This window comes from Pseudovirgaria hyperparasitica (assembly GCF_010093815.1).
Source record: "Pseudovirgaria hyperparasitica strain CBS 121739 unplaced genomic scaffold EJ05scaffold_13, whole genome shotgun sequence".
NCBI lineage: Eukaryota > Fungi > Ascomycota > Dothideomycetes > Acrospermales > Acrospermaceae > Pseudovirgaria > Pseudovirgaria hyperparasitica.
In genome coordinates this window covers 879,466-902,995 of record NW_022985561.1, presented here as the reverse complement: position 1 = coordinate 902,995, position 23,530 = coordinate 879,466, and the positions used below count along the sequence as shown (strand labels likewise).

General features: G+C 49.5%; 3 protein-coding genes across 3 annotated transcripts; 2 read left to right on the top strand and 1 right to left on the bottom strand.

Moving 5' to 3' along the window:
* Positions 1 to 1,497: 1,497 nt before the first annotated feature.
* On the bottom strand, positions 1,498 to 2,225 carry EJ05DRAFT_503069 (uncharacterized protein; the record flags this gene model as incomplete). Its single annotated transcript, XM_033747361.1, has 3 exons — positions 1,498 to 1,709; positions 1,759 to 1,964; positions 2,011 to 2,225. The coding sequence occupies 3 exons, from the start codon at positions 2,223 to 2,225 to the stop codon at positions 1,498 to 1,500; spliced, it is 633 nt and encodes a 210-aa protein (XP_033598058.1).
* A 2,341-nt stretch (positions 2,226 to 4,566) lies between these two features.
* EJ05DRAFT_513096 (uncharacterized protein) lies at positions 4,567 to 6,366 on the top strand. The gene has a single exon (XM_033748396.1). It carries the CDS (start codon positions 4,918 to 4,920, stop codon positions 6,244 to 6,246), a length of 1,329 nt encoding a protein of 442 aa, XP_033598057.1. The 5' UTR covers positions 4,567 to 4,917; the 3' UTR covers positions 6,247 to 6,366.
* A 10,101-nt stretch (positions 6,367 to 16,467) lies between these two features.
* Positions 16,468 to 18,222, top strand: EJ05DRAFT_488347 (uncharacterized protein; the record flags this gene model as incomplete). The annotated part of the gene is made up of 2 exons (XM_033745703.1): positions 16,468 to 16,606; positions 16,655 to 18,222. The coding sequence occupies 2 exons, from the start codon at positions 16,468 to 16,470 to the stop codon at positions 18,220 to 18,222; spliced, it is 1,707 nt and encodes a 568-aa protein (XP_033598056.1).
* Between the last annotated feature and the right edge of the window lie 5,308 nt (positions 18,223 to 23,530).

The window sequence follows — 23,530 nt, the reverse complement described above, 5'->3', positions numbered from 1 at the left end:
AAGTTGAATTGGTATGGTCTGTTCTGTTTGGGGTGTCTTGACACGCGTAGGACGATTGTTCTGGTCTTGGTGTAGGACTTGAATGAGAGTGTAGCTGGAAAAGGAGAGGGTGGGTCATGTGTGCGTGCGTGGTTGTATTTGGGTTCTCGGGAGAGGGTGTGACTGAGCAGAGTGTATTGGTGGTTTGTACGGTAGATATGTGTTGTAACGACGTAAGGTGGTAGAGGGGTGTCAGTGGAAGTAGGTCATGCAAGTATAGGCCCTCGACTATGCGAGAGTGAGGAGGTACGCGAGAGTATGAGAACTTGTCTAGCAAGAGTCAGCTCAGCGAGAAGCAGTCAATCATCACAGAGTGGTACAAGGAGACCAACGAACCGGTTATGGGAGTGTGCACCATACAGGATATCTGGTGGCCTAATACGATAATGAGCGAAAATGATGCTTTTCGGTAGCACAAGAGGGTATGTAGGTATAGTAGCTAACGAGAAAACATGTCAGTCCGTAATGCTAGTTGTGTGTTAAAAGTGATCTTGGTACTTATCTAACCAGTTTTGTCTATGAGTCCAGGGGGAGAGAGGGGAGTGACTGAGTGGTTTAGAAGTTCTGGCCATCGAAAAAGTCTTCTTGAAGCTTTAAGTGCAAATGAGCCATGCGAGAGTATGCTTGTATGTTATGGAGGTGCCATTTAAGCATGGGAGGTCCATGTGCTTCGTAATGGGGAGGCCATGGATCCTGATAGCTTGTATGACGGTCGGTCTGGACTCTGGTTGAAAGATCTTCTGGCATATATAGGTCGAGCACATAGTCTCGGAAAGATTATTGTACGCCTGAGGTGCTTGTACAGAGCCAGTGTTTCCGCAAGGTAACTGTCGAGAAGGGCATTGGTATAGACAACGAACAGACCCGTTGGTGATTCGGCGTTGTATGACATAGGTACAATACTGCTGTATTGAAGAGGTGAGAACATGGACACAAGTGTAGGACAAGATCTCGCTCGGCTTGCTGTACACGGGAGGCGCGACGGTGGATATGAGTCTGAACACCTGGTACAAGAACTGCTATTTTTCCCCGATTCAAAAGTGCACACATTCAAGCCTGTCTGTTTTTTCAGTGATTCTGTCAATTATTGGAAAGTGTGGATACGGATATATTTGGAGGAAAAATTGGGTTGTCGCGAACTAGGGAGTACAAAGCCAGCTGTATTGTATGAGTAATTAGGCCATGATATCCTTTGTATAGGCACCAGTCATAGCTGTGGCACGGCAAAGCAGCACAGATAGGTCTAGGTCTCGTAGAGAAGAATGGGACGTGCTTCGGATCGTAGATGCAGGACGGTAAGGTGCTTGTTTCACGGCGCAAAACCGCGTGAAACAGCATTGCAGTAATATTATGTTGGAGAACAAACTATAAGAACAAAGGAGCGATTCTTTTATGACTGGTAAAATCCGTACTCTTTCATTTCTGAAGCTCGTTCTGACAAGTCCTGCTACAATATTCTCAAGCTTTTTCGCCAGTATCGAAATGCGTGTCCCTCTCTTTCTTGGTGCCATTGTAGGGCTTGCGTATGTCTCGGATTCCCTTTCCTCTGACTCTTTGCTTGACTAATCCTCTCTCAAGCGCCCCTGTGTACTCTTTCTGGATTGTCTGCGGATTCGAGGAGCCAGGGTTGGAGTCGTTCGTGCATGGTGAGCGATGCACACCAGAGCGTGCTATCGCAGATGAGTTCGCTGTCACCGCAAAGGGCTATGTTATACGTACCTGGCATCAGCCACAGCAGGGAGAGCCCGGGTATCCAGGAGAGCCAGACATCGTATATCCTGATGAACCATATTTCGCTGGCAATGTGCAGGGAGTAAAACCGGTGGAGCCGATTCGGTGATGGCTGATCCTGGGTAGCCAGATCAGAAGAATCGGGCAGTATGGTGATCAGCAACAGATATGCTGTCGTGATGTACTTGTATACTCTTGGGATACTTAATACTATCGTTTCTCAGTTACGTTTGTGCACACTCTCCAACTTCAGCTGTCCAAAGGCTCGTGTTATCATAACGAAGGCGAAGGAGGACGAAGGGCTGTTGTTTTGATCCCGGAAGTTTTGTATTGTCTACCAGCCAAGTTGGAACTGCGACCCCTTTCGTGAGGTTGTGCCGTGTATTCGTTGGCAGCAAGGAGCGTATCTGCGTACTGCTTGGCAAAGGAGCGCTGGTGATACTCTGAGGAGACATGGGTGACGGGAGCCTGATGCGTAGAAGATCGAGACCGGAATAGCACGGGTTTCTTGTGCAGGTGATTTCGAAACCAAAGTCCCAGAATCACAAAATATAGTTTTCCCATTTCCAAGAAGCTTTGCCTTCGGGCAATTGGTCAAATAGTAACATTGCAGGGAACAAAGACACGCCTATTCAGAGTATCCCGAAGATTTTTTTGGTCGGTTACGCTCCTGGTTCAACTCTGAAGGAAACGTGATCTTTAACTTGTGTATTACGACTTCTTTTGCACTCCAGTTCAACTCTGAGTCTCTTTAAGATAGTGACCTGGTCGAGGCTGATTTCACTCGTAATTCCTATGTACAGAACTATATAGATAGAATTCTAAATATTCTGGTCTTACTGAAGTTGATGAGGTTGTGCATAGCGACTTCTTCACTTACGGCAGCATTGGCGCGGCAGTCTTGCGGGCGGTTCCCGAGCCCTTAGTCGTCGTCTCGGACTGAGTCTACAGTTCACAGAGGTAGTTTTCACCAAAACGATACACTTACACCCACTCACGTTCTCACACAGTCTCTTGAAGATCCACTCCAAAGTTACTCTGAAGTTCCTCTCTGCGCCTTACATGCCTCTGTGATTTCTGAAACCACATACCGAGTCAGTCTTCAAGATGAAGATGAGAACTTGTACTAACTGCAGCCATGACAGCTTTGAAATAAACCCTCTTGCACTTGTTCTTACTGCGGCAGGGATGACCATGAAGCAAGAATCGAGTACGGTCCTACTACAATGGCCTCACTATCGCTTGGTTACAGACAGTATGTTTGTAAGACCGATACCCATGAGAGTCTTAATCGAATACGAAAGCTGCTGATTGCAAAGGCAGTGAAAATTCGACCTCTGAACTACAATGAGAACAAAGCTATGATATTGGGACCAAGCTTTGTGACCGGTAGAACACAACACGAATTCATTGTGGCACGACCACAAAGTCAAACGTGATTTATACTCACATAATGCCATCAGGGATTGAAAGCTAACTCCCATAAGTCCATCACATACAGATTCTTCGATACCACGATTCTCGCGCAAACCTGAGAGCACTATGTCATAGCAAGATTGACTGAAAGATTGCACCACGTCCGGCATGGATGACCCTCTCGATCAGACGAAACATAGCAGATTTGACACAAGAAGAATCTTAAGACTCTGTACGGAGAAAACGAGTTAGAGGAAACTGGGATTTCGAGTTGATCACAGCTGATCAAAACAATTCTAAGAGAAGGATAAAGAAGGGTAGACAGCAGGTTGGAAAGTCGACAGAGGTGGTCATGATTCTCACCCAAAGAATCTATTGTTGCTTCTCAAGACTTGAGATAAGAAGCTGGATGGAATATGGTGAAGGAAGAGAGAGCGATATACTCGAAGGCGTCGATCATCTGAACCTCGTAAGAGTATGTCTGTCCAGCGGCTGTTTACAGTTACTAGTTGTCGCCTCTAGTTAAAGTCAACAGCAACCCGATATACGTAGCCATCGAAATTCTCACACGCGGTACAAAAATAGGGAAGACTTTCGACTCTGGCAGTAAAAAGAAAATATTTGTGCATCTTCTAGCACTAAAGTGAGCTGCGAAGATACAAAAGACAAGAATTGGACTCAGAGGTATCTACACTCTTTGCGCACACGGCTGACATAAGAGAGGCAAATCAAGTACATGAAATGCCGGGTCTCCTGATAGACGGAAAAACTATATTTTTCAGTGGATAGCATCCCAGAAGGCGGGGCCGTGGTGGAGACGAATGGCTGTCACATATAAGGTTTCATCCCTGACTAGGGTGACGGAACATCTGGGCGGTAAACGTAGATCGGGCAAACGTGAGATCTATTCATCGATTTAGCGCCAACTTCGAATAAACCATGGCCATACAGAAGGCGGTAAGGAATGCATTTCATAGCATATCGCATGGAGGCGACCAGGGGTTTGACAGTGTTGGTAAGATCCCAAATATACGTAGTCTCTGGAGTGTACTAATAAAACATGTATCTGGCATATGAGATCTCAGAAGTGTGTGAGGATACGTGGCATGGTGATTGACTATTAGGCTGTGTATCCTAAGAATTTAATCAGTGGCTTAGATGAAAAGTTTTAGATGAAAGCCCCTTGTTTCTGCCTCAGGCAATAGTTGCAAACATTACCCGCCTGATATCCATCGAACGTCCTTCCACTCAATTCAAACGACGTCGGTACCATAATTTTTCTGACTTGCCTCTGAGCATCAGAAGAGTCATGTACCTCGTGCTTGTCCGATTCAGACATGCACCCGTTGTCATACAATCAATCTAACCACAACTGCCGAATATTCCTCGGACGCAAACACACCTACATTGGCGATACGAAACATGTGGCTGTTTAGATTATGATCTTACTCCCATAGCGACAGTACAGCTGCGATTAGCCGCCTCAACTTCAGAGCTTGCACGTAATGGTTGGCGGAGGCATCTCGAAAGTTCATCGCTGTGAGAAACAGATATAAAACAGGTACAGCCGCCTGTCTTCAAACTCTCTACGCTCTTCCTCCAAACAAGCCTTGCATTCTTCGGTCGTTGACCTCACACTCTTTACTCGCATCGTTCTTCATAGATTGAAGCTGGAATAACGACACACTATCTTTTAACATTCATTATCATTGATCTGGAATCTGTCTTATCATGTTCGTTCTTCAAGTTTCTGCTCTGATCGGAGCCCTTGCTACTTCGGTCGCGGCTCATGGTCGTGTCATTGAGGTCGTTGCCGATGGTGTCTGGTACCAAGGATACGATCCTAGCTTTCAGTATCAGCCAAGCCCTCCTACTGTCATCGGATGGACTGCCCCTGAAACACAAGACAATGGATTTGTTGCTCCAGATGCTTACGCCAACCCTGATATCATCTGCCATAAAGGAGCGACCCCTGGAGGAGCGTCTGCAAAGGTCGCAGCCGGAGGCACTGTTTCTCTTTTCTGGTCGGTCTGGCCGGAAAGTCATCATGGGCCTGTGATTGACTATCTGGCCAATTGCGAAGGGAATTGTTCCGCGGTTGACAAGACATCTCTGAATTTCTTCAAAATTAGTCAAGGTGGTGTTGTCGACGGATCTACCGCGCCTGGTACATGGGCATCTGATGAACTCATTGCCAACAACAATACTTGGGAAGTCACGATTCCAACCGACATCGCGCCGGGAAACTATGTGCTTCGCCACGAGATAATTGCTCTCCACTCTGCTGGACAAGATAATGGCGCCCAGAACTATCCTCAGTGTATCAACCTGCAAGTCACAGGAACTGGCGCCAACAATCCTGCCGGCGTAGCAGGTACTGCTTTATACAAGTCCACCGACCCTGGAATTTTGTTCAACCTCTACTCAGCACCCATCGAGTACACAATCCCTGGTCCGGCCCTCATCTCAGGAGAAATATCTGGTGCGCAGCCAAGTGGAGGTACATTGAGCGTGGCTCCAACCTTGTCTCCCACTCCTGTCGACCCTTCTCAGCTACCAAGCTCCGCATTTACGTCGTCTCCTGTTGTGGTCCCGTCCTCAGGACCTTCTTCGATCAAGTCCGAAGTGGTTCCTACGTCTGCATTTGAGCCCATCACTCAAGCATCTCCGTCCTCGATCATCACAGTCACAAGTTACATCGATGTCAGCGACTGCGCCGCTCCAACTGCTGCTCCTGCATCATCCTCCGATGAATTACTAGCCCCTTCACCAGTTGCCATCACTGCTGCGGTTGCGGCGGATACCACACCCACTTCGAGCGTCGTACTGCCTACCGCCCTTGTTTCTCAGATCGATGAGATTCTTACAGTCATTCCGTCTGGCTTTTTGAACAGTCCTTTCCCTGCCATTCCAAGCCCGACCCCTGGCTCCGATGCTAATACACCTCCACTACCAGAAGGTACTACGTTGAAAGATCTTCTCGACTGGCTCTCGTACATACTGCACAAGTACTTCAAGCATGGCGGGGAAAGGAACCATGCCAGGGACTTGTTTAGGTAAATGGGACGATCAAGACACGTAAAATTGAGGAAAGGGGATTCTGATCGTTGAATACTTGATACTGGTTGTACCTACATTCTGAAGGGATTTTGTTCGTTATGTACATATATTCATATAAACACTTTGCTGTCTTTGACTCTTTTTGGCACTTTGGATATCATCTATGCTTGTTGATTTTTGTGCCCATTACTATATTTTCGTCTTTTGTGTTACGTAATCCTGCGTTCCCGCTGTGTGCACCGAGGCGAAGATGGATTTACGGACCGCTCGAGAGCAGATTTTAGGTAGTCGAGGATAGGACAAGGACTCGTACGATATCTGGATAGGTCATTCCTTAGAATAGAAGCGTAGAGAAAGCGGATTTTAAGGTGCTTTGCGTACATTATCTGGTTCAACAGGCGTGAGTCAACGGCGTTCTGGGTGATGGATAAACAGTATTTAAGGTGATTGCGAGTCGAGGAATCGCCTCCAAGTGCGTTGGATACCGGTAATATAGGATAAGATCACGTAGAGGACTTGATTTGACGCTGTTCTCTAATGAGTTTTTGGGGTTCAGAGTTAAGCAAAATCGCTCTCTAGGCTACTGGATATCTCATATCATAGATGCATTAGCAGGAGGAAACGCGTCTTATACTATTGGGTAGTAGTTTCCTCGTGTACCTATCATAAGAGAACTGCTTTTTCATAAGTTTTCAAGTTGTTTTGCAACGTGTCTTGTACCGCTCCTTCTGCTGCTGTCAAGATGCCATCACATGTTCACAACGGCCAGAACGGAAGAACCTGCTAAAGCTCTGATGGCTATAGTAGAATGTGATTGTCAAGTCAAGTATATTTGTTCTATCTACAACTATCATACAGGTGCCTTGCGCTGTCAGCTCATCTGAACCTTCATGGTTACAGAAGTCTCCAGAGTCGCGACGAGGACGCCGCGCATAGGACTTTGACTCCACTATCTACCGATGCCCAGGGGAACTATATAAGGTGCTGAAAGTGCCAAATGAATGTCGGGGAGACCTACCTGTTGTGTCTATCTACTTGTGAGCCCTGCTCATCCTCAACTTCTCCATGTCCCACTTGTTCCTCCACCACCCCTTCCCTCCCAAACCCTTCACCTCCTCCTTCTTCTCCTTCTCTTTCCTTACCTTTTTCCGCCCCAGGAACCCCTTCCCAACCGACCGTTCTACCCGTCGCGCCTCTGCCACCACCGAAAGGCGGTGGCAGGGACGCAGGGGCCTGTATACGGCCACCGTTGAGGAAGGGGTGCTCTGGGAGCGGCCCCAAGGTCCACAGATGACTGTGGCGAAAGAAATCATCTTGAAGATGATTGAGAAAGATGATTGAAAGTGTTTTGATAGTGTGTAACTTGAGAAAACAGAATGTGTTGTCACAAAAGTTGTTGTTCAAGTTATCGTTGAACAGTACGTGTGAGGTTCAATAAATACTTGAGGGGGTGAGTCAGCATGCGCGAGCTCCCGGGCAGAGCATTGAGAGCCCACCTTGCTGTCTGCAACGAGAGCAGATCTGCAAGAACACCAGATAGAGTACCACGAAACCCCTCCGCGAAAAGCCTATAGGACTGGGCTTATGCCGAAGTACTCCCTATTGCAAAGGTGTCTTTAACATAGAGAGGGGTAGTATAGAGGGGTAGGAGAGCTTGATGCTCGCTGGGAAGATAGGAGCATTCAGCGTTCAGTGTCGTGTCCTTGCCAGGGCACAGCCCCTAAGCGGGCCAGACGAGGGAGCGTCTTGGGCTGTCCAGGCGCCGGGCACAGCTTGCTATCTCGCTATACCATCGCTTCCTAATAGTGAGGCTTCTATGCTTGCGAGAGGCTTCGATCTCTTCTCTAGCCTTGGAGTCGTTTTGTTTTTGCCGAGGGCATACCCATGAGGGCGGATTGCAGACTGGACGACAAGGGCCTTAATTGAACGATAGTCGAGAGCGTCGACGCGTCCACCATCTGCACTTGCCCTGTCCATTTCATCCATGCTCTTACGTCCTTTGCATCTGGCATCCTCCTCAGAACCCTAGATCCTACTTCGATGATCCACAAATCCATGCTCTTACATCCCCCGTTCGCACTGATCGCTCGGATCAAACACTCGACGACCTACCATAAAGCATAAACATCAACGAGGCACAAGAAAAAAAACTTCGCAGAAAAATACACCAAGCACAAGAAAACACTCAACAGCAAGTACGACGTAAATCTTTTCATGATTGCTAGTACATGATTGACACCCTACTAGGACTCATCATGACCTCCTGCAATCGTCCATACAACACATTGCATCGTTCCAAACTTACCGTGGCCCGCTACGCAGATATATAAAATAAGAGTTGTGGACTCGAGCAGTGGGCAGAACAGCGTGTTGTTCACAAAGGAGGTAGAGACGGGACGGATCAACAATAAACCGTCCTAGCGTCGCTGGCAGAAAATACCCTGCGAGTGCCCTAGAGCTAGAGACTACTACTACAGAACCATACCACATGCCCTATCATCAAGCTACTCTAGGGCCCAATACTCTCAGTCAGGGCTACCGACGGTCAGATCGTTGCTACTAGACCCTTGCGTGGTTCCAGAGTCAACGAAGGCCTGTTGATCCTCCGTCTGATCGCCTGCATAGGCACTACAGATTGGGAACACCCGCTCGAAGACATGATGATCTCGACTACAACTATAATACCAACGTACGTTGCACATAGCTTCAATGGAGGCCCGTGAGCGGTACACAGGGTGGCTGGTACGATAGCTCTGTTGGTGATGAGGCAGCTCATGGAGCACGCGTACTAAGAGACAATCCCTAACGGGCCATATCCCTTCTCTGAACAACCTTCAGATATTTAGTATACCGCGAAGGGAGATGCGGTGATATGTAGCTGTGTAGCATCATAGTTTGCGTATTTTGGTGGTTTATGACCTGCGAGGCAGACAGAGAACAATGCCACTGATTATAAGAGAATCGTTTTCTTGTATTTGATTTTGTACCCCAACGAAAACTGTTGTTGCCTATCTATCGCCCCAATTCGTGAGAGTGAGTTACTTCTAGTAGGCTTTGCTCCGTCTTTTGTCTTTGGACCTACGGTGTTTGAACTTGATAGTCTAATTTTCGTCGCTTTTGGGCGCATAGTTTTGGTCTCTAATGTCGAGATGTTGCACAGGTTCTGCATTTTATCGTGTAGTACTGTAGTATACCACTATAGCAGACTATCGTCCTCCAAAGATACGATTTCCTTTCTCCTCGATTTTCAAATCCTCTTTCGACGATCCACGCACATCTCCCAATACCGATTTCCACGAGAAGTGTCCTTCCTTCGGGAGAGCAAAAAAAGAAGGGATTGTCGGGTACGAAAACTACTACACACTTAACATTAGCCCAAAGCGACACTACAACAGAGACGAAGAGCCGCCTAAGGTGATGAGTCGACAGCAGATGCACACAGCAAACCCAACATCGTCTTTGCTTGTTTGACTTGGCTATCAGACAACCGGATTTCGAGCCTGGTGGATACTATTCCGTATCCATACGACGGATTTGCGGAAGTAGACTACGGGGCAGAGAGTGATCTCTTACTACCTGCCGAGGTTGACGGCAAGTGTATGTCGAGCTCAACGCGCCTTGAGGGCGTCTCATATTGATGCCCTGCACAGGAGTTCTTTGAGGGATCGGAGGCAACAGCATGCTATGCCTTCATTGCTGGCTTAAAGTCTCATGGCACTGGCCTAGATCAATCCGACCACATGAGACGACCTAGCTACGACGATATGTCATACCCAGGGACACGCAAGATATGGAGACGAGATGGTAGGGAGGGTTCGTTGCTCGAGTATGCACTAATCACTACAACGTGCCCAAGTCTATATTCTCATCAAACCTGGATTTATATGAGTTATGGAGTCTGGAGCGCGTGCGAGTGTTGTATTGCGGTGCGTATGCTGGGGTCGATGGACGGTGGGGCCAGACAGGAGGTTTTGGTAGTGACTTGTCGTGGTATTAGGGCGTTGTAGTTGGAGCTGGGGAGGTCTGAGGGGACGGTGAGGTGGTTCGATGAGGATGATAGGTTGGTGGAGTCTTAAAGGCGTAGTGATGGCAGATGTGGTCTTCGCAACGATGAATTCCACAGTTGGTGAGCACGTACGTGTTCAGTCGGACGGATATCATGAGCGTATGTATCTTACAAACGACGAGGTATAGACGAACATAAACCATATAGAGTAGACAACAAACCATACAATCTCAAACCCATGCCTAACGCTTTCCAGACAGGAAGGTATGCCCGATGCAAGACTCCCATCTCACAACCTTCTCCCATCCACAATCGAGAACATTCTCCCGCAAAGAAAACCCGTACAACCTCCCTCTATCCTATCAGAAAGCAAGCGAACAACCACACGAATGCCAAATCGTACCATACCAGAATCCACCCTTCTGAAACATACACAATCAGTACGACTCCCCCTCCACTCCCCCACACCGACACCCCATCCAAACCCAATCACGCCCAACTACACCGACCGTACAACCCCCCAACACAAACCAGAAACAACATATGTATAAAGAGCCCAAGCCAACGCAGCTATCCGGCCCAACCCAACCCAAGTCCCCACGTCGAATCGGGCTCCGCTTCACGTATCAGAATTCCTTCGCTGCACCGGCATCCCTTGCATATCGCCGACCATCTCGAACATGCCCGGCAGCACTCTGCCGCATTCCCGCGCGTACGACGGGGGGAAAGGGCGCGGCAGTGCGTCTGGACACGGCATATGGAGCGTGTGGGACAAGGAATGTGTGTGGTGCGAAGTCGGTGGGTTGGTGGAGAGCGAGTTCAGTGGGGTTGATTGACGGGTTGATATGTTGACATGACATGACGGGACGGGGGATAGGTGTTTGGCACACAGAACGGCAATGTTTTGCTGTGTATGGGGTAACGCAATGCGGATTGTTGTCGGATGAGAGCGAGAAGTTTGGGAGAAAGAATGTGGGACTGTGGAAGGCTGGAGCTTTTCGAGGCTGAAAAAACACAGCGGTGGGGGAATGGGAGGGGGCTTTGCACAGACAGTGTGACGGGGATTTTCTGAAGGGTTTTGGGGGTTCCTGACGGCTGAGAACGAAAACGATTTGGGGGATGGTTGGAGAGTTCTGACTCGTGATTGTGTGAGGTTAGTCGTAGAAGGTTGTCGATCGCACGTGTCGAGACTGATTACTGGGGAGTTAAACACGGTAAGACGGATGGTTTATCCTGATCTGGAAGATGTATGGAGAGCCTGTAATTATGGCCTGGATGTTTGCAGACCCATAGTTGTTTTATCTCAAGAGTGGAGCCCGTGTGCTACTACAGGCTCCTGATAGTCGCCGGTTAGTCTTGCTTTGTCGTCTCGAGAGCTCCCTACCAAGAAGTGGTCAGTGATACTGCCCAGCCTCGATGCCGAAGAGTGTTCCTATATGACGATTCTGTGATGATCCCTCTTCCGACGAGTAGGCGCTGCGAGGGTCTCGTAAGGCGTATGCGATCCGTGCGTTGTGTGATCCGAAAGTGAGCTGATCTCCATTGTTTGAACGTAACAAACGAGTTTCAAGCCGTGGGAGCCTTCACGCCTGCATGCCCTGAGGAAGTCTCTTGAAACTCATACTGGCGCCATTATTGGCGCCTACAGACCCTTTCGCGAAAGAAACGCCGGTAGCACGCGAACTCGCTCGTCTTCCCAGTCTATGGCCTTGAGTCAGTGGTGGGTGTCGCTCCCCAACCCCCTAGGTACATGTAAGTGACACAATGGGAGGGTTCCACCCAGTTACTAAGTTCGTAGTACTGTGTCGAAGCAACTAACTCCCTGAACTTGGTCACGGAACCATCACCCGCACTCTGGAATTCCCAATGGCGTCCCATAACCGTATGACGGACGGTAGGGCTGGACCTATAGGGGGGAAACTGACGGGGACGGGGAAAATGGTCTGATGTTCTGCGGCTGTCTGTGCCGATAGGCATTTTCGCCCTGTGTTCCCAGTGTCGTTCGTATGGTGGTGCAGCGACGGCCGTCCGTCTCTCTTGTGGACGAGGACGACGTTCAGCAGTGATTATGGCCGGAGCCAATGTGAGAAAGTTGTGGTATAACGACGTATGCCAGGTGCCGACGCTGCTGCTATCGTTCGTCCTGCGAGCGGTGAGGAGGGGCTCCACTATGGATTTGTATGATGCGTGCACCTCAGATATGCGAGTGTTGACGGTCGCAGCTAATCCGGTGAGGTATGGTGGGACGACCTGCTCAAGCAGGCCGAATCAGGTGTGTCACAACATCAAGTGCGTATGCGAGGTAATGCTCAAGTCGGCCCACAAGGTTTCTCAGGCGTGCAAAGTTGACTGCACCACGTGTTGATACTTCTGGTCTGCGTAGAAAGCAGTAACCTTGATAGTCTCTACGTGAAATCGTTCTAGAAGATTGTTTGTGTTGAGGGGTTAAGGCTTCTGTCGAATGGAGTGGCTGAGGTGGAAAGGCCTAGATAATGCGGAGGGACACATGTCTCGTGGATGCAAAGATACGACTAGCACGAGAGGAATACTATAATTCAGATGTTGATGGATGTAAGCTGCTACACTACGGTATCACCTTTTCAATGGCAAAAGATGGTCTGCCAAGTAGATCTGTCTGCAGACAAGCTTTGAGGAGGATTACATCATCGAGAGTCTGGTTCGGTATACCCCGGTCAATAGACAAGATTGATTAATGCTACAAGTCACACGCCATGATTCCTCCGCATGTCCTCATTGTGTAAGGCAGGTTTGTTTTTCATGCTGATATATATACCTGCAAAGCAAAACATCATTACTGACGTTCTAATAGTGGTGTCGATCAAACGGCGCATATGACCCACGGGTGAACATGCCAGGTAGCCAATGCAAAGGTAAAGAAGCATTCCGGACCCAAGAGAGGCTCGAGGACAGTGTCCAATGAGGGATGAATGGAAACGCCAAGGCTGAAAGGGTGCAATATTAATACATATGAGGAGTTCGCGGAAGGGGACCTTGGAAGCAGTGGAGTCGTCTAGTGCTTATAGCATATGGGCAACGAGCATGGATATTCCATGTCAGGGCGCCAGGGTGATGAAGATAGCGCGGCATCGGCATAACGTGCCATGCTGCAACAGGACAAGTGTAAAACCATCCTGCGCCCAAGGGTCGGCCACTCCATCAGAAAGTTTGAAGCCTCTCCCTTCCTGGAGCCCCGTCGTGGGAAGACCCACCATGCCGGCCTAGTATGTCATTGGTTTCCATCCGTCGGCGGAGACAGCCGTTATTCCTCTCAGGCGGTGGTCTTTGGGTCTCTGGGTACGGTTCGATCAGCAGTCAGCGGTACACGTCCTTGCCGTTACCCTGCTTCTCTCTGTGTCTCACAATCTTTGGTATCGCTTGCGCGTGATGCCAAATCTTCTTCTATGACGACGATGAGCGACGACTTCTCCATGTCAGACAGCGGCAGGTCTAAGAGAGCCAAGCCACCACGTACGGGGGCTTGCTTGCCAGCATACGACGGAACGCTGTGGATCGCGCTGCAACCGAACAAGCGGCTCGATTGTATAGTTCAAGACACTTCGTCAGTCTTCATCAGGGAGGGTCTCCGAAATGAGCAACCTTTACCGATATTCGTGGATTCGCTTGGCTAAAATCCTGAACATGGTCCTCCCTAGTTATGAGCGTGGATGTCTAGCGGACAGCCGATTGCAAGTTCTGTCCCCAACGCTTGCGCATGGATGTTGCTAGGTTCACAATCTAGACCCTACATAGGTAGTGATGATACAAACATCAATGCTCGGATACATCCTGGAGGGTGAGGAACGTCGCTTCCGCATTTGCATAGCAGCCGAAGCGATGGATCTTCACGGCAATCAGTGATAGACTGAAACCAGCCTTGCAATGGCTATCATTACACAAGCCATACCATAATTATATATATCTCGAAACATATCGTATGTGTCGTGTAGTCGTATCTGGCGTTCAAGTAGCCGTACTGGTGTTAGTCTCGAGTCCGGCAGTTGCCTTCCAGTGGTGATCTGCGTACCTGGAGCAACATTTGGCATAGGAAATATTGCCATTCATCTCGATGGATACTATCTTGTAGTTTTATTGAGTATCTGATCTAACGACTAAAGGTATTGATGCAGTATTGTTTCCATATGCTAGCATAAGAGTCGAAGCACAACTGCCTGGATTGACCTGGAGACATTTCAGGAGTGACTGCGCTAGATCTAGAGGCAAGCGTCTCGCGCAAGGAGCAAAGCTTTTACTCGGCGCTTTGTGCGAGTCAGATGTGATGTGCGAATATTGAAGTTTGAATCAGATAGATAATGTGACTGCCATGATGGATAGCCGTGTCCAACAGCTCACAGTTCATGTATGACCGTAATTAGCGATTGATCCGCGTAGATCCGCTTCGGGACGGATCATGCCATCGTCTAGCGAGTCCAAATAGCAGCGAGAAAAGTCCGTGCCTCTTCTTTATATAACCAACAAGACAAGGCTTGAAGGCTTGTGTAAGAGACCGAGACTCTACTTCCTAATCCGGCATGACAATCACCAGACAGGAATCTTGCAAGTGTACAGGGTGTTGACTTATGCGGGACTTGTCAGGCTATGGCCAACGGACTCAAGGTTTATACAGTGTTTTCACAAATGCAAGCGGAGGCTGAGATGTATGACCGGTGGCTGGGCTCGGGAGCGTATTGCTAGTTTGCTAGTGTGGGATGGCTTGAACCGTGAATAGAACCGCGTTCTGAAGCTGCACCAATGGGCGTACATGGGTTTGCGGTGTTGCGGCCTAAAAGTTTGATGGAGAGGATCTTGTTGTCTATGCAAGATAGAATGATCAATGATGGCCATGCGGCATGCACAAGTTTGATGGCGAAGGTACGGAGTACGGACATGCAGGCTCTGTATGATTAGCCAGTGGTAAGAGGTAGCGAGAGGATGCAGCTACTCACTGTGCCTCATCTATCCGTGTTTACTACACTGGGAGATCAGTTCGACGGTAGAGGAGCAGGGGGGGGTGAGACCTTGTTCCTCGGGATGCGGGAAGCAGAAATGACGCTCGCAGTGACAGTGCGGTTGAGTTGATATAGCAAAAAGTCTGAGCACAGTGAGCAGTAATTTGAGATGAACGATGAATGGAAGTGGGATGAGGCAGGACGATGTGGTGGATGTGGGTGTGGATGTTGTGGTAGAGGTGGTGGTGGTGATTTGTGGATAGTTGGGCTGGGTAGGCAGCCAAAATCTGCAGGTGAAGGAGAGCCTGGAGAGAGCGTGGGAGCCAGCGCTAAACGCCAAGGCCCGACATACCCAGCCCGCCGGGACAGCGACAGTCATTGGAAAGCCCGCGCGCTCAGCAAAGGCCCCAATTATCCCTTCAACTTACCCATCATTTCGAAACCTGCCCTGCCCTGCCCTGCCATTCCCTTCTTCCCTTCTCTCCCTCACACCCTCCCCTACCCCCCTCCCCCCCCCTCTCTCGACTCTCGCGCGTCTTATGTCCCCGTCGTCTGTCCTTCGTCCTCTTACCTCTGCCCAGTATTAGTGCCCATCGTCGACTGCGCACTGCATCTCCTCTTCTTTCGCCGCTGCTCTCTCCTCTCTTTCTTCTGTACATACTCACAAACTTCACCTTTCGACCTCGCCTTTGTTGGTAGGCAGCGTTCGTCTGCTCCACATCCATTGTGGTGCTCTGGGATCTCAGCTCATCTCCATTGCTCTCCGGCCACGCGCAATCATTTGGTACTGAACGACCATCACGCTGAGCCGACGCTTGAGAAGGACACCCCCAATTGTGCAACGTACCAGACGGTCGGCCGGCCCTATTCGAGAGCGTCTACTTCACTTCATATCAACTAGACTGTTGGATTGTCAAGCAGAGATTGTTGTCATATTGTTACTTCGCGTTTATTAGGTGAGTTGTCTCTGCTGTCGTCGTTCTTCGTCTTCCCACCCGAGCGGTTACGCTCGACCTCACTATATCATATAGCTTTATGTTTACGTTGCATTCGTGTATACTTGTCTACTGTTTTCCACCACAGACATTGCAGCTTACATATTGTTTTGTGTGCTCCTTCGCATATCTATCGCGACGACACGTTTTGCTGTTTGCTTGTACAATGCTGTTCTGCGTCTAATGCTTTCACTAGTTCCAATCAGCGGCCCAGAACACACATCCACACTCACCATTCCAGATCAGATCAACAATGGCCACCGAAATCCGTGTTCACAATGAGGAGGAGAGCCAGTCGAGCAGATTCACACGTGAAGGAAGGAAAATCACCTATCGCCTCAAGGTCATCCAAGAGCCTGAGCGTGCTCGAGCATGTGGCTCCGGAGCAAAATGTCTGTTACCAGTTGTATAAAATTCGAATATCTCCTAACACTCTATAGCTTCCGCGGACCGTCGCCCAGTCGATCCTCCGCCAATCGTCCAACTAGTCGTCTACGAAGGAGAGGGCGCAGATCAGCAAGAAATTACATTCCCATACAGTGCCAACTTCTTCTTGTTCGCTACGCTCGAGAATGCGCGGACCATCGCTCAAGGCCGTCTACCTGCTCCGGCTAGCTTTCCTGTCCTTACTGGCACACCTGTTGCTGGCATGGCTTATCTAGACCGTCCTGACCCAGCCGGATATTTCATCTTCCCAGACTTGTCTGTTCGCCACGAAGGCAGGTACAGGTTGAGCTTTGCCTTGTACGAGGAATTGAAAGACCAAAAGGATATGGATGTGGATCAATCACAGGCTATTCAAGTGCAAGCTGCTGGTATTGACGCACATGTTACACACCGCTTGGAAGTCAAGTCGAAGCCGTTTACTGTGTTCAGTGCCAAGAAGTTCCCAGGTCTTGCAGAGAGTACCGCCCTGAGTCGCGAAATCGCTGAGCAAGGTTGCCGCGTACGTATTCGTCGCGATGTGCGTATGAGGAGACGCGAGGAAAAGGGCGGCGACGGGAAAGATTACGACGAATTCGACGCTGATCGGAGCAGGCGCTCAATTACTGCTGAGGTGTCGAGACCTGGAACTGCTCATAGCCATGACTCCTATCACGCTATTCAGCGTCGCCCATCGATGCAGGAGATTGCTCAGGGCTGTCAACCTCCGTTCAGCCAGGCAATGGGTCCGCCGCCAGCGCAGCCAACCCAATATCAGGGGGTCCCGCAGTACAGCAATGCTCCTCCACAGCATTACGCACCCCAGTATGCATCACAGCACCAACCGCCTCAATCTATGATGCAACCTCCGTCAACATCCTACTCTCCTGTACCTCCTCAGACATATCAGCCCCAACCACCTCCGCCGCCGCCCCAGCCGCAGCAGCTAATAATGCCCCAGCAATACGGATACAACCAAAATCAATCTTATCCTCAACACGGATATGAGCAGCATCCTCACTCGCGCCGCGAAAGCATGGAGTATCCTACCCCTACTTCAGATTACAGCCGGCCCTCGTTCCACCAGCAGCCTCATACACCAACGTATCCCGCACAAAGTCCGATGATGCCGTCTTACAATCACAACGAATCAGTACATAGACAGCCACATCTAATGCCCCCGTTGCAGCCTGCAGTTCCGAGCACTTCCGCTCCAGGCCCTCATCTCAACGGGTATGCTTTGGCGCCACTCAAAACCGACAAGGTTGACATGTCCTCGCCTCCATATCAGATGAACGGTTCATTTTCATCTTCCCCTCACGATATGCAGTACGGACATGCAGGCAAATATACACCCCAGACGCCTCATGCGGGTGCCAAACGTACTTACTCCGATACCTTTGATACAAAGCATCTAAACCAGCCACTGAGACAGGGCGCGCGTCCGACTCTTGCGTCTGAGGATTACCGGGCTGCTTACGACGACAACAGTGATGATGCCGATGCTCCAGAGGCTCGTGCTATGAGTTATAGGCGCGCCGACGGCACATCCAGGAGCAGACGCGTGCCCCAGTTGATGGATTGAGATGATGCATCACATTTATCCTCCAGTTCTTGCTTACGACTTAACGCTATCAGGATTTCCTTAGGGCCATCCTGGCGGAAGTCCCACGACCTTACGCACTTTGGGCCGGTAGACATCCTACCCATATACCAAGTCTTCATGCGCATCTTGCTCTTCGGTCACCGGCGCTTGGTCACTAATTATGGTTGGACCAATTCTGAGTATTTTTCCAGCACCGATGCTGGTCTGCAAGTCGCGCACACCTCAGACCTATCCGCTCACACGACGAATCTTCCCTTGTTTCATTTGCACTGCATACTTCGTCTTTTGTTTATTGTACCTACGTCTGTGATTCAGCACATTCGAAGATGTGATGACCGGCCTACAACCTCATGGCGAGTACGCCTCGCTTATCTCTCTTTGGTTAATTACTTGCAATCCTATGCCTTCGGCTAGCGATGGTTATCCCGATGCCGTTTGCGCTCTCCTTTGTTCATGATTTTTGCTAGCTACATTGTTCTGTGTCGTTTGATAAAGGGTGGAGACGTGTAGAATTCGCCCTCTATGGATATCACCAATTTTGATGGATTAGCGGATGCATCCTGGGTTGACTGGATGTTATGCTTTGCTTTTGGGTAGATGAATGGCATACAACGCGACGAATTCGGGAGTATGTAGAGACCGTGTCCTAAGAAAAATCCGACAAATTCATCCTTAAGGTTCATCCTGCGACCTCGATGCGACCATTACTTACTTGCTTCTATATTTGACAATGCACGGAAATGGTAAAACGCTTTCTTGGATCTCAGCCCTACGAGAAGCCGAGAAATAATGTCAAGGTCTGGCTAATAGTATTTGGAATTAGCTTGGTTTTTCTGCCTGCGTGGTGCCTGTGGTGGGTGCCGCGCCGCGCACCGAACCCAAGAAACGTGTCAAAGAGTCCTCGAGTAATTATGTCCTATCAAATCTCGTAGACTTTACCATAGTAATTAGACTTTAGACCAACCAAGCCTGCACCACCTCTTCTTCCGTTGATCCTTCCCGGCTGACGGGCCTAGACGGTTTTGAGTGCTTAATTAACTCCTGGACTACATACAGTAGGCGCTAGATATGTGTGTACGCCGAGCGAGAGAGAATGCTGGGGCTGGATACTGTATACACATATGCGGCGAACCAGCGATCGCACACGTATTAATTATGGCAATTATATTTCCCTTTTTCTTGTCTCCATGCTTTATTCTAAGTCAAGCAAGCACAAAACCCCCCTCCCCGGCCCGGCAGATGATGGTTTTCCTTGGTCGGATACCGCACCGGAACTCCGGACGCTTTCTCGGGCATATACTGCTCCTTCCCCTCCCGCTCCATTTATTGATTGGTAGGACTTGCCTCCGAGAGATTGTTTGGTAGGAGAGAATCTAATGTTTTTCCTGATTTTCCTGATTTTCCGTAAAGGAATTCCGTAGCGCTGTTTGGTTTACGACTCGGATAGAGAGACGGACTGGAAACGACGATACGAGGATGTGATGTCAAGAAATTATTGGTTTTTTATGTGGATTGGACCGGATAATATGGGGGTTTAAGTGGTACTGGCTGCTAAGATGATGGCATGGTGTGAAATGTTGCTTTTTTGTGCTTTTTTGTGCCTTGTGGGGGAGCTGCTGCGTGGAATGCAGTCAGCTAATTAGTTATTGTGAGTGAGTGAGGGAGTGAGAGTCTGGGAAACACGCTGACGGTTGAGCATCCATGCACAACAAGTCAACTTGGAAACCCGCTTCGTCGCATGCTATGCCATGCCTTACCATGCCTTACCATGGCCATGCTATGGCCATGTCTGAGAGAAAGAAGAAAAAAAAAAGGTGGACCGCGTGCTAAGAATATGTATGTCGTGGCATGGGAGTCCGTCGTTGAAAGTAACCGCTAGCTAGGGACCACAATTCGAGAGGAACCCACATAGCGAGAAAGAAACCAGTACCAACGCTATAATTAACCCATCATTTACCTACGTCTCTCGAGTTCTAAGTCATTAGAAGCACATCTTACCTTTCGAACGTGTCATGCTTATGCTTATTGCTTATGCTTATGCTTATGCTTCTTCTCCGCACTGTATATACATGATCGTATCTCGTACTACCATCACGCCGGAGTCCGGAGAAAAGCCTCGTCGAGACCGACCACTCACTTACCTCTATAATATACCTCTGACGACGATCTCCCAAGCCGCTCTCGCCGCTGCAAAAAAAATCCCCCCTGGGTGGGTTGGGAAAAAGCCCTTGAGCCGCGCCGCTGGACTTCCTTTCCTTCCTGCAACTCCTTTGCATGTCTCATTCGCAGGGTTTGTATGGGTGCGTGCGTGTATGTGTATGTGTGTGCCTTCATCCAGCAGGAGCAGGTACTTTTAGCTGATTTACCCATTCGCTCCTCCCAGCCTGCGGCCTATCCCGCTTCCGCAGGGGGAGGGCGTTAGGGGGGGCCCCCCTGGAGGGGAAGACATGGAGACGAATCAGATAGTCGACCATTCAACGATAAGTTTATCCCAGCAGCACATCCTTGACAAGCACACGGACTACCATGGGTTCATTATATACTGCTATCCACCTGGGACATTTTGGCTCTCTCTCTCTCTGCCTCTGGCTCTGGGTACTGGACGCTACCCACGGACCAGCCGGTGGGCTCCCCTTTTCCACCTTGGAGCCTTGGAGGATGGCTGGGATGTTGAATCATTACCTGTCAGACCAGTCAGTTCCTTCCCGCTGTTCTGCCTGGACTGGGAAATCTCAGGCCGATCGTACGGGCGTAACGTCCGTTCGCCCTAGCATACATGTTATCAGTCATTTATCCAGGCCTATGTAGGAGGGGAGACATCGTCGTCGTCGTCGTCGTCGTCGTCGTCGTCGTTTTCGGTCGCAGTCAACGCACTCAACGAAGTCATGAAGAATCCTCTTTTCGAAAAGCGGACAAGCCCGCACGAGACCCGGAGCAAAGCAAGGGAAATAGCGTGCACTTGGGCAGGCAGACAGACACATGCGCCCCATGTGGGATGGAGGCACATACACGCGCATACATGCATGCATGCATAATGAAGTGCTGGCAGCAGAAAGCGCAGCCAGCAGCCAGCAGCAACCCACTCCACTCCACCGGCCCACGCTCCAGAGCGAGAGAGAGAGAGAGCAGACAGGCCCACTGGGTCCCCTGCCCAAAGACCCAGCAACCCAGCCAGCGGCGTTGCGCTGCCTTGCGCTGCCTCGCGGTGCGGTAGCCCCGAAGGAACCCTAATTTTATCGTCCTTTCCGCAGGCTCACTCACACACAGGACAGGACAGGACAGGACAGGCTCCCCAATCCCATCCCATCCCATCTCATCGCATCCCAGCGTGAAGGGCCCGGGTGGTCCCCCCTCCCCTCCCTCCCTCCCTCACCTAATCCTCTTCCCCCTGGCCGGGGCTGCGGGTCGGCGCACCCGTACTTGTGACAGACGACTGGGTGACTTCCATCGCGCAGGCTATTGGGTGTTTTGGCGCGAGGTTTAGCCGGGTTGGGCATGGGGTGTGGGTAACGTAGGTACCTCTGTACTCTGTCTGTATTACCTGTGGGACGACAGTTTCTACACGTGGCCCGGGCCGGCCAAGTACGGATGGATAGTTGCAACGTTTTTTTTTGGGAGACGATGGTTGCCAGGAAGAGGAGACGAAGCGTTTATAGTTTGTATTTCTGGAGAGTCAAGCACATTCGGCCATACCAACCAGAAACCAAGCGGTCCCGTTCGCTCCCGCCTATTTAAGATGGTTAGGGGTGGATTAGTAGTTAGGTGGGTGACCACTAGCGAATACCCACTGCTGAATGTTTTGTGTTTTTGGGCATGTTATGAGGGTTTATATGTATATGTTCGTGGTGTCCTCTTATAGCGTCTTCACTGCTTTTACTTATTTAGGCAAACCAGCTTTCGAGGATACTATTATTAGGTTACTACTGTTCACAAACTCAACATGATCATAACACTCTAATACCTACCCGTCACATCAGTCTTGTACCTTTCCTACCTAGCTAGCTAGGTGTGAGATCCGTCCAATATTGTGATACTGTGTCCCTTCAGAACTAGTGTCATTGCCTACCTGCAGACTGCTAACCATTCCACCTCTAACAGCAATCATCTCGAAATGCATCACATCACATCCACAACCACATTCACCTCTCGGCCGGTTCTTTTCCCGTCGTTTAAGAAACTTGGAGGGCTAGGGCAATAATAAGTGATATATCCACTAGATTATATATAAAGGTGCCTAATAAAATTGGTCCATACGATTTTGGTGTGTCTTGGTTATGCGAGCGGTAAAAAAAACCGGCCGACAGATTCACATCTACAAACCCATCCTCGACATTAGAAATAACCAACCGTCTTCAAATCTTCTAACCACCTTTGCCCAAAACAATCATCCCACTTCTCTCTCCCTTTCTTTCTCTCTCCAACTCCCACTCCCAAACACCAGCAACCCATCTCCCCGGACTAGCTGTCTCCTAGCCTGGAAAAAAACCCCGTCCTCACAAAGTAGCGTAGCACGGACCACAACATGCCATGCACGCGTGGGACAAGGAGACAGGGTGGCTAGGTATAATAGTGGAGAATGGCGACATTGGAATTTTTGGACAAGTGGGTCGGACAGCGAGATCGACATAAGCGCATACAAGAAGGGGAGGAGAGAGCAAAGGAGGACGACTAGACGGAGGTCTGTGCGTAGTTTGGGGGATGTGTCTTTTCTTTGATATGACATGACTTTGTACTGGGAACTTTTTTTTCAAAAGAACTTTTAATAGAACTTGGGACGCTCTTTTTGGGGGGGGGAGGGGGAGGGGAGGGGTGAATATCATGGTATCGTATGAGAATAATGGTTTTGGGTCTTGCGCAGGTGGAATGACTTGCTGTATGTGCGTTTGGCTCGAGGCGGAATTGGATATTGGGGTTTTCAAATGCTGTGGGCGGTGGGTTTGTCTATCTCGACACCTTCCGGATACATGTTCTGGTAGGTAAGTCAGTCAGTGCGTTGGGGTTGAAAAGTGACGGTGCACCGCAGTCGATCTATTAACAGGAATCAGCTTCCATTATACATGCTTGAGCGCACAACGTCCCCCGTGTATCAAAGGACTTGATTCACAATGTTCGGGAATCTCCCCTGAATGTTTGGTTTGGAGCGTCTTGAGTAGTTTTCGCGCGGACGAGCGAGCCTGCGACCATAGCATGAGTCTCGCTACCTCCACACCTGGATGACCGCATGGAATAGAGATAAATATTCATCGACTCTGCAAGAGACTACCACTCAGCTCGAGCTTGTGGTGGT

Excerpts from the sequence above, each read along its gene's own strand:
- EJ05DRAFT_513096 (XM_033748396.1), top strand. The coding sequence starts at position 4,918 with ATGTTCGTTCTTCAAGTTTCTGCTCTGATCGGAGCCCTTGCTACTTCG.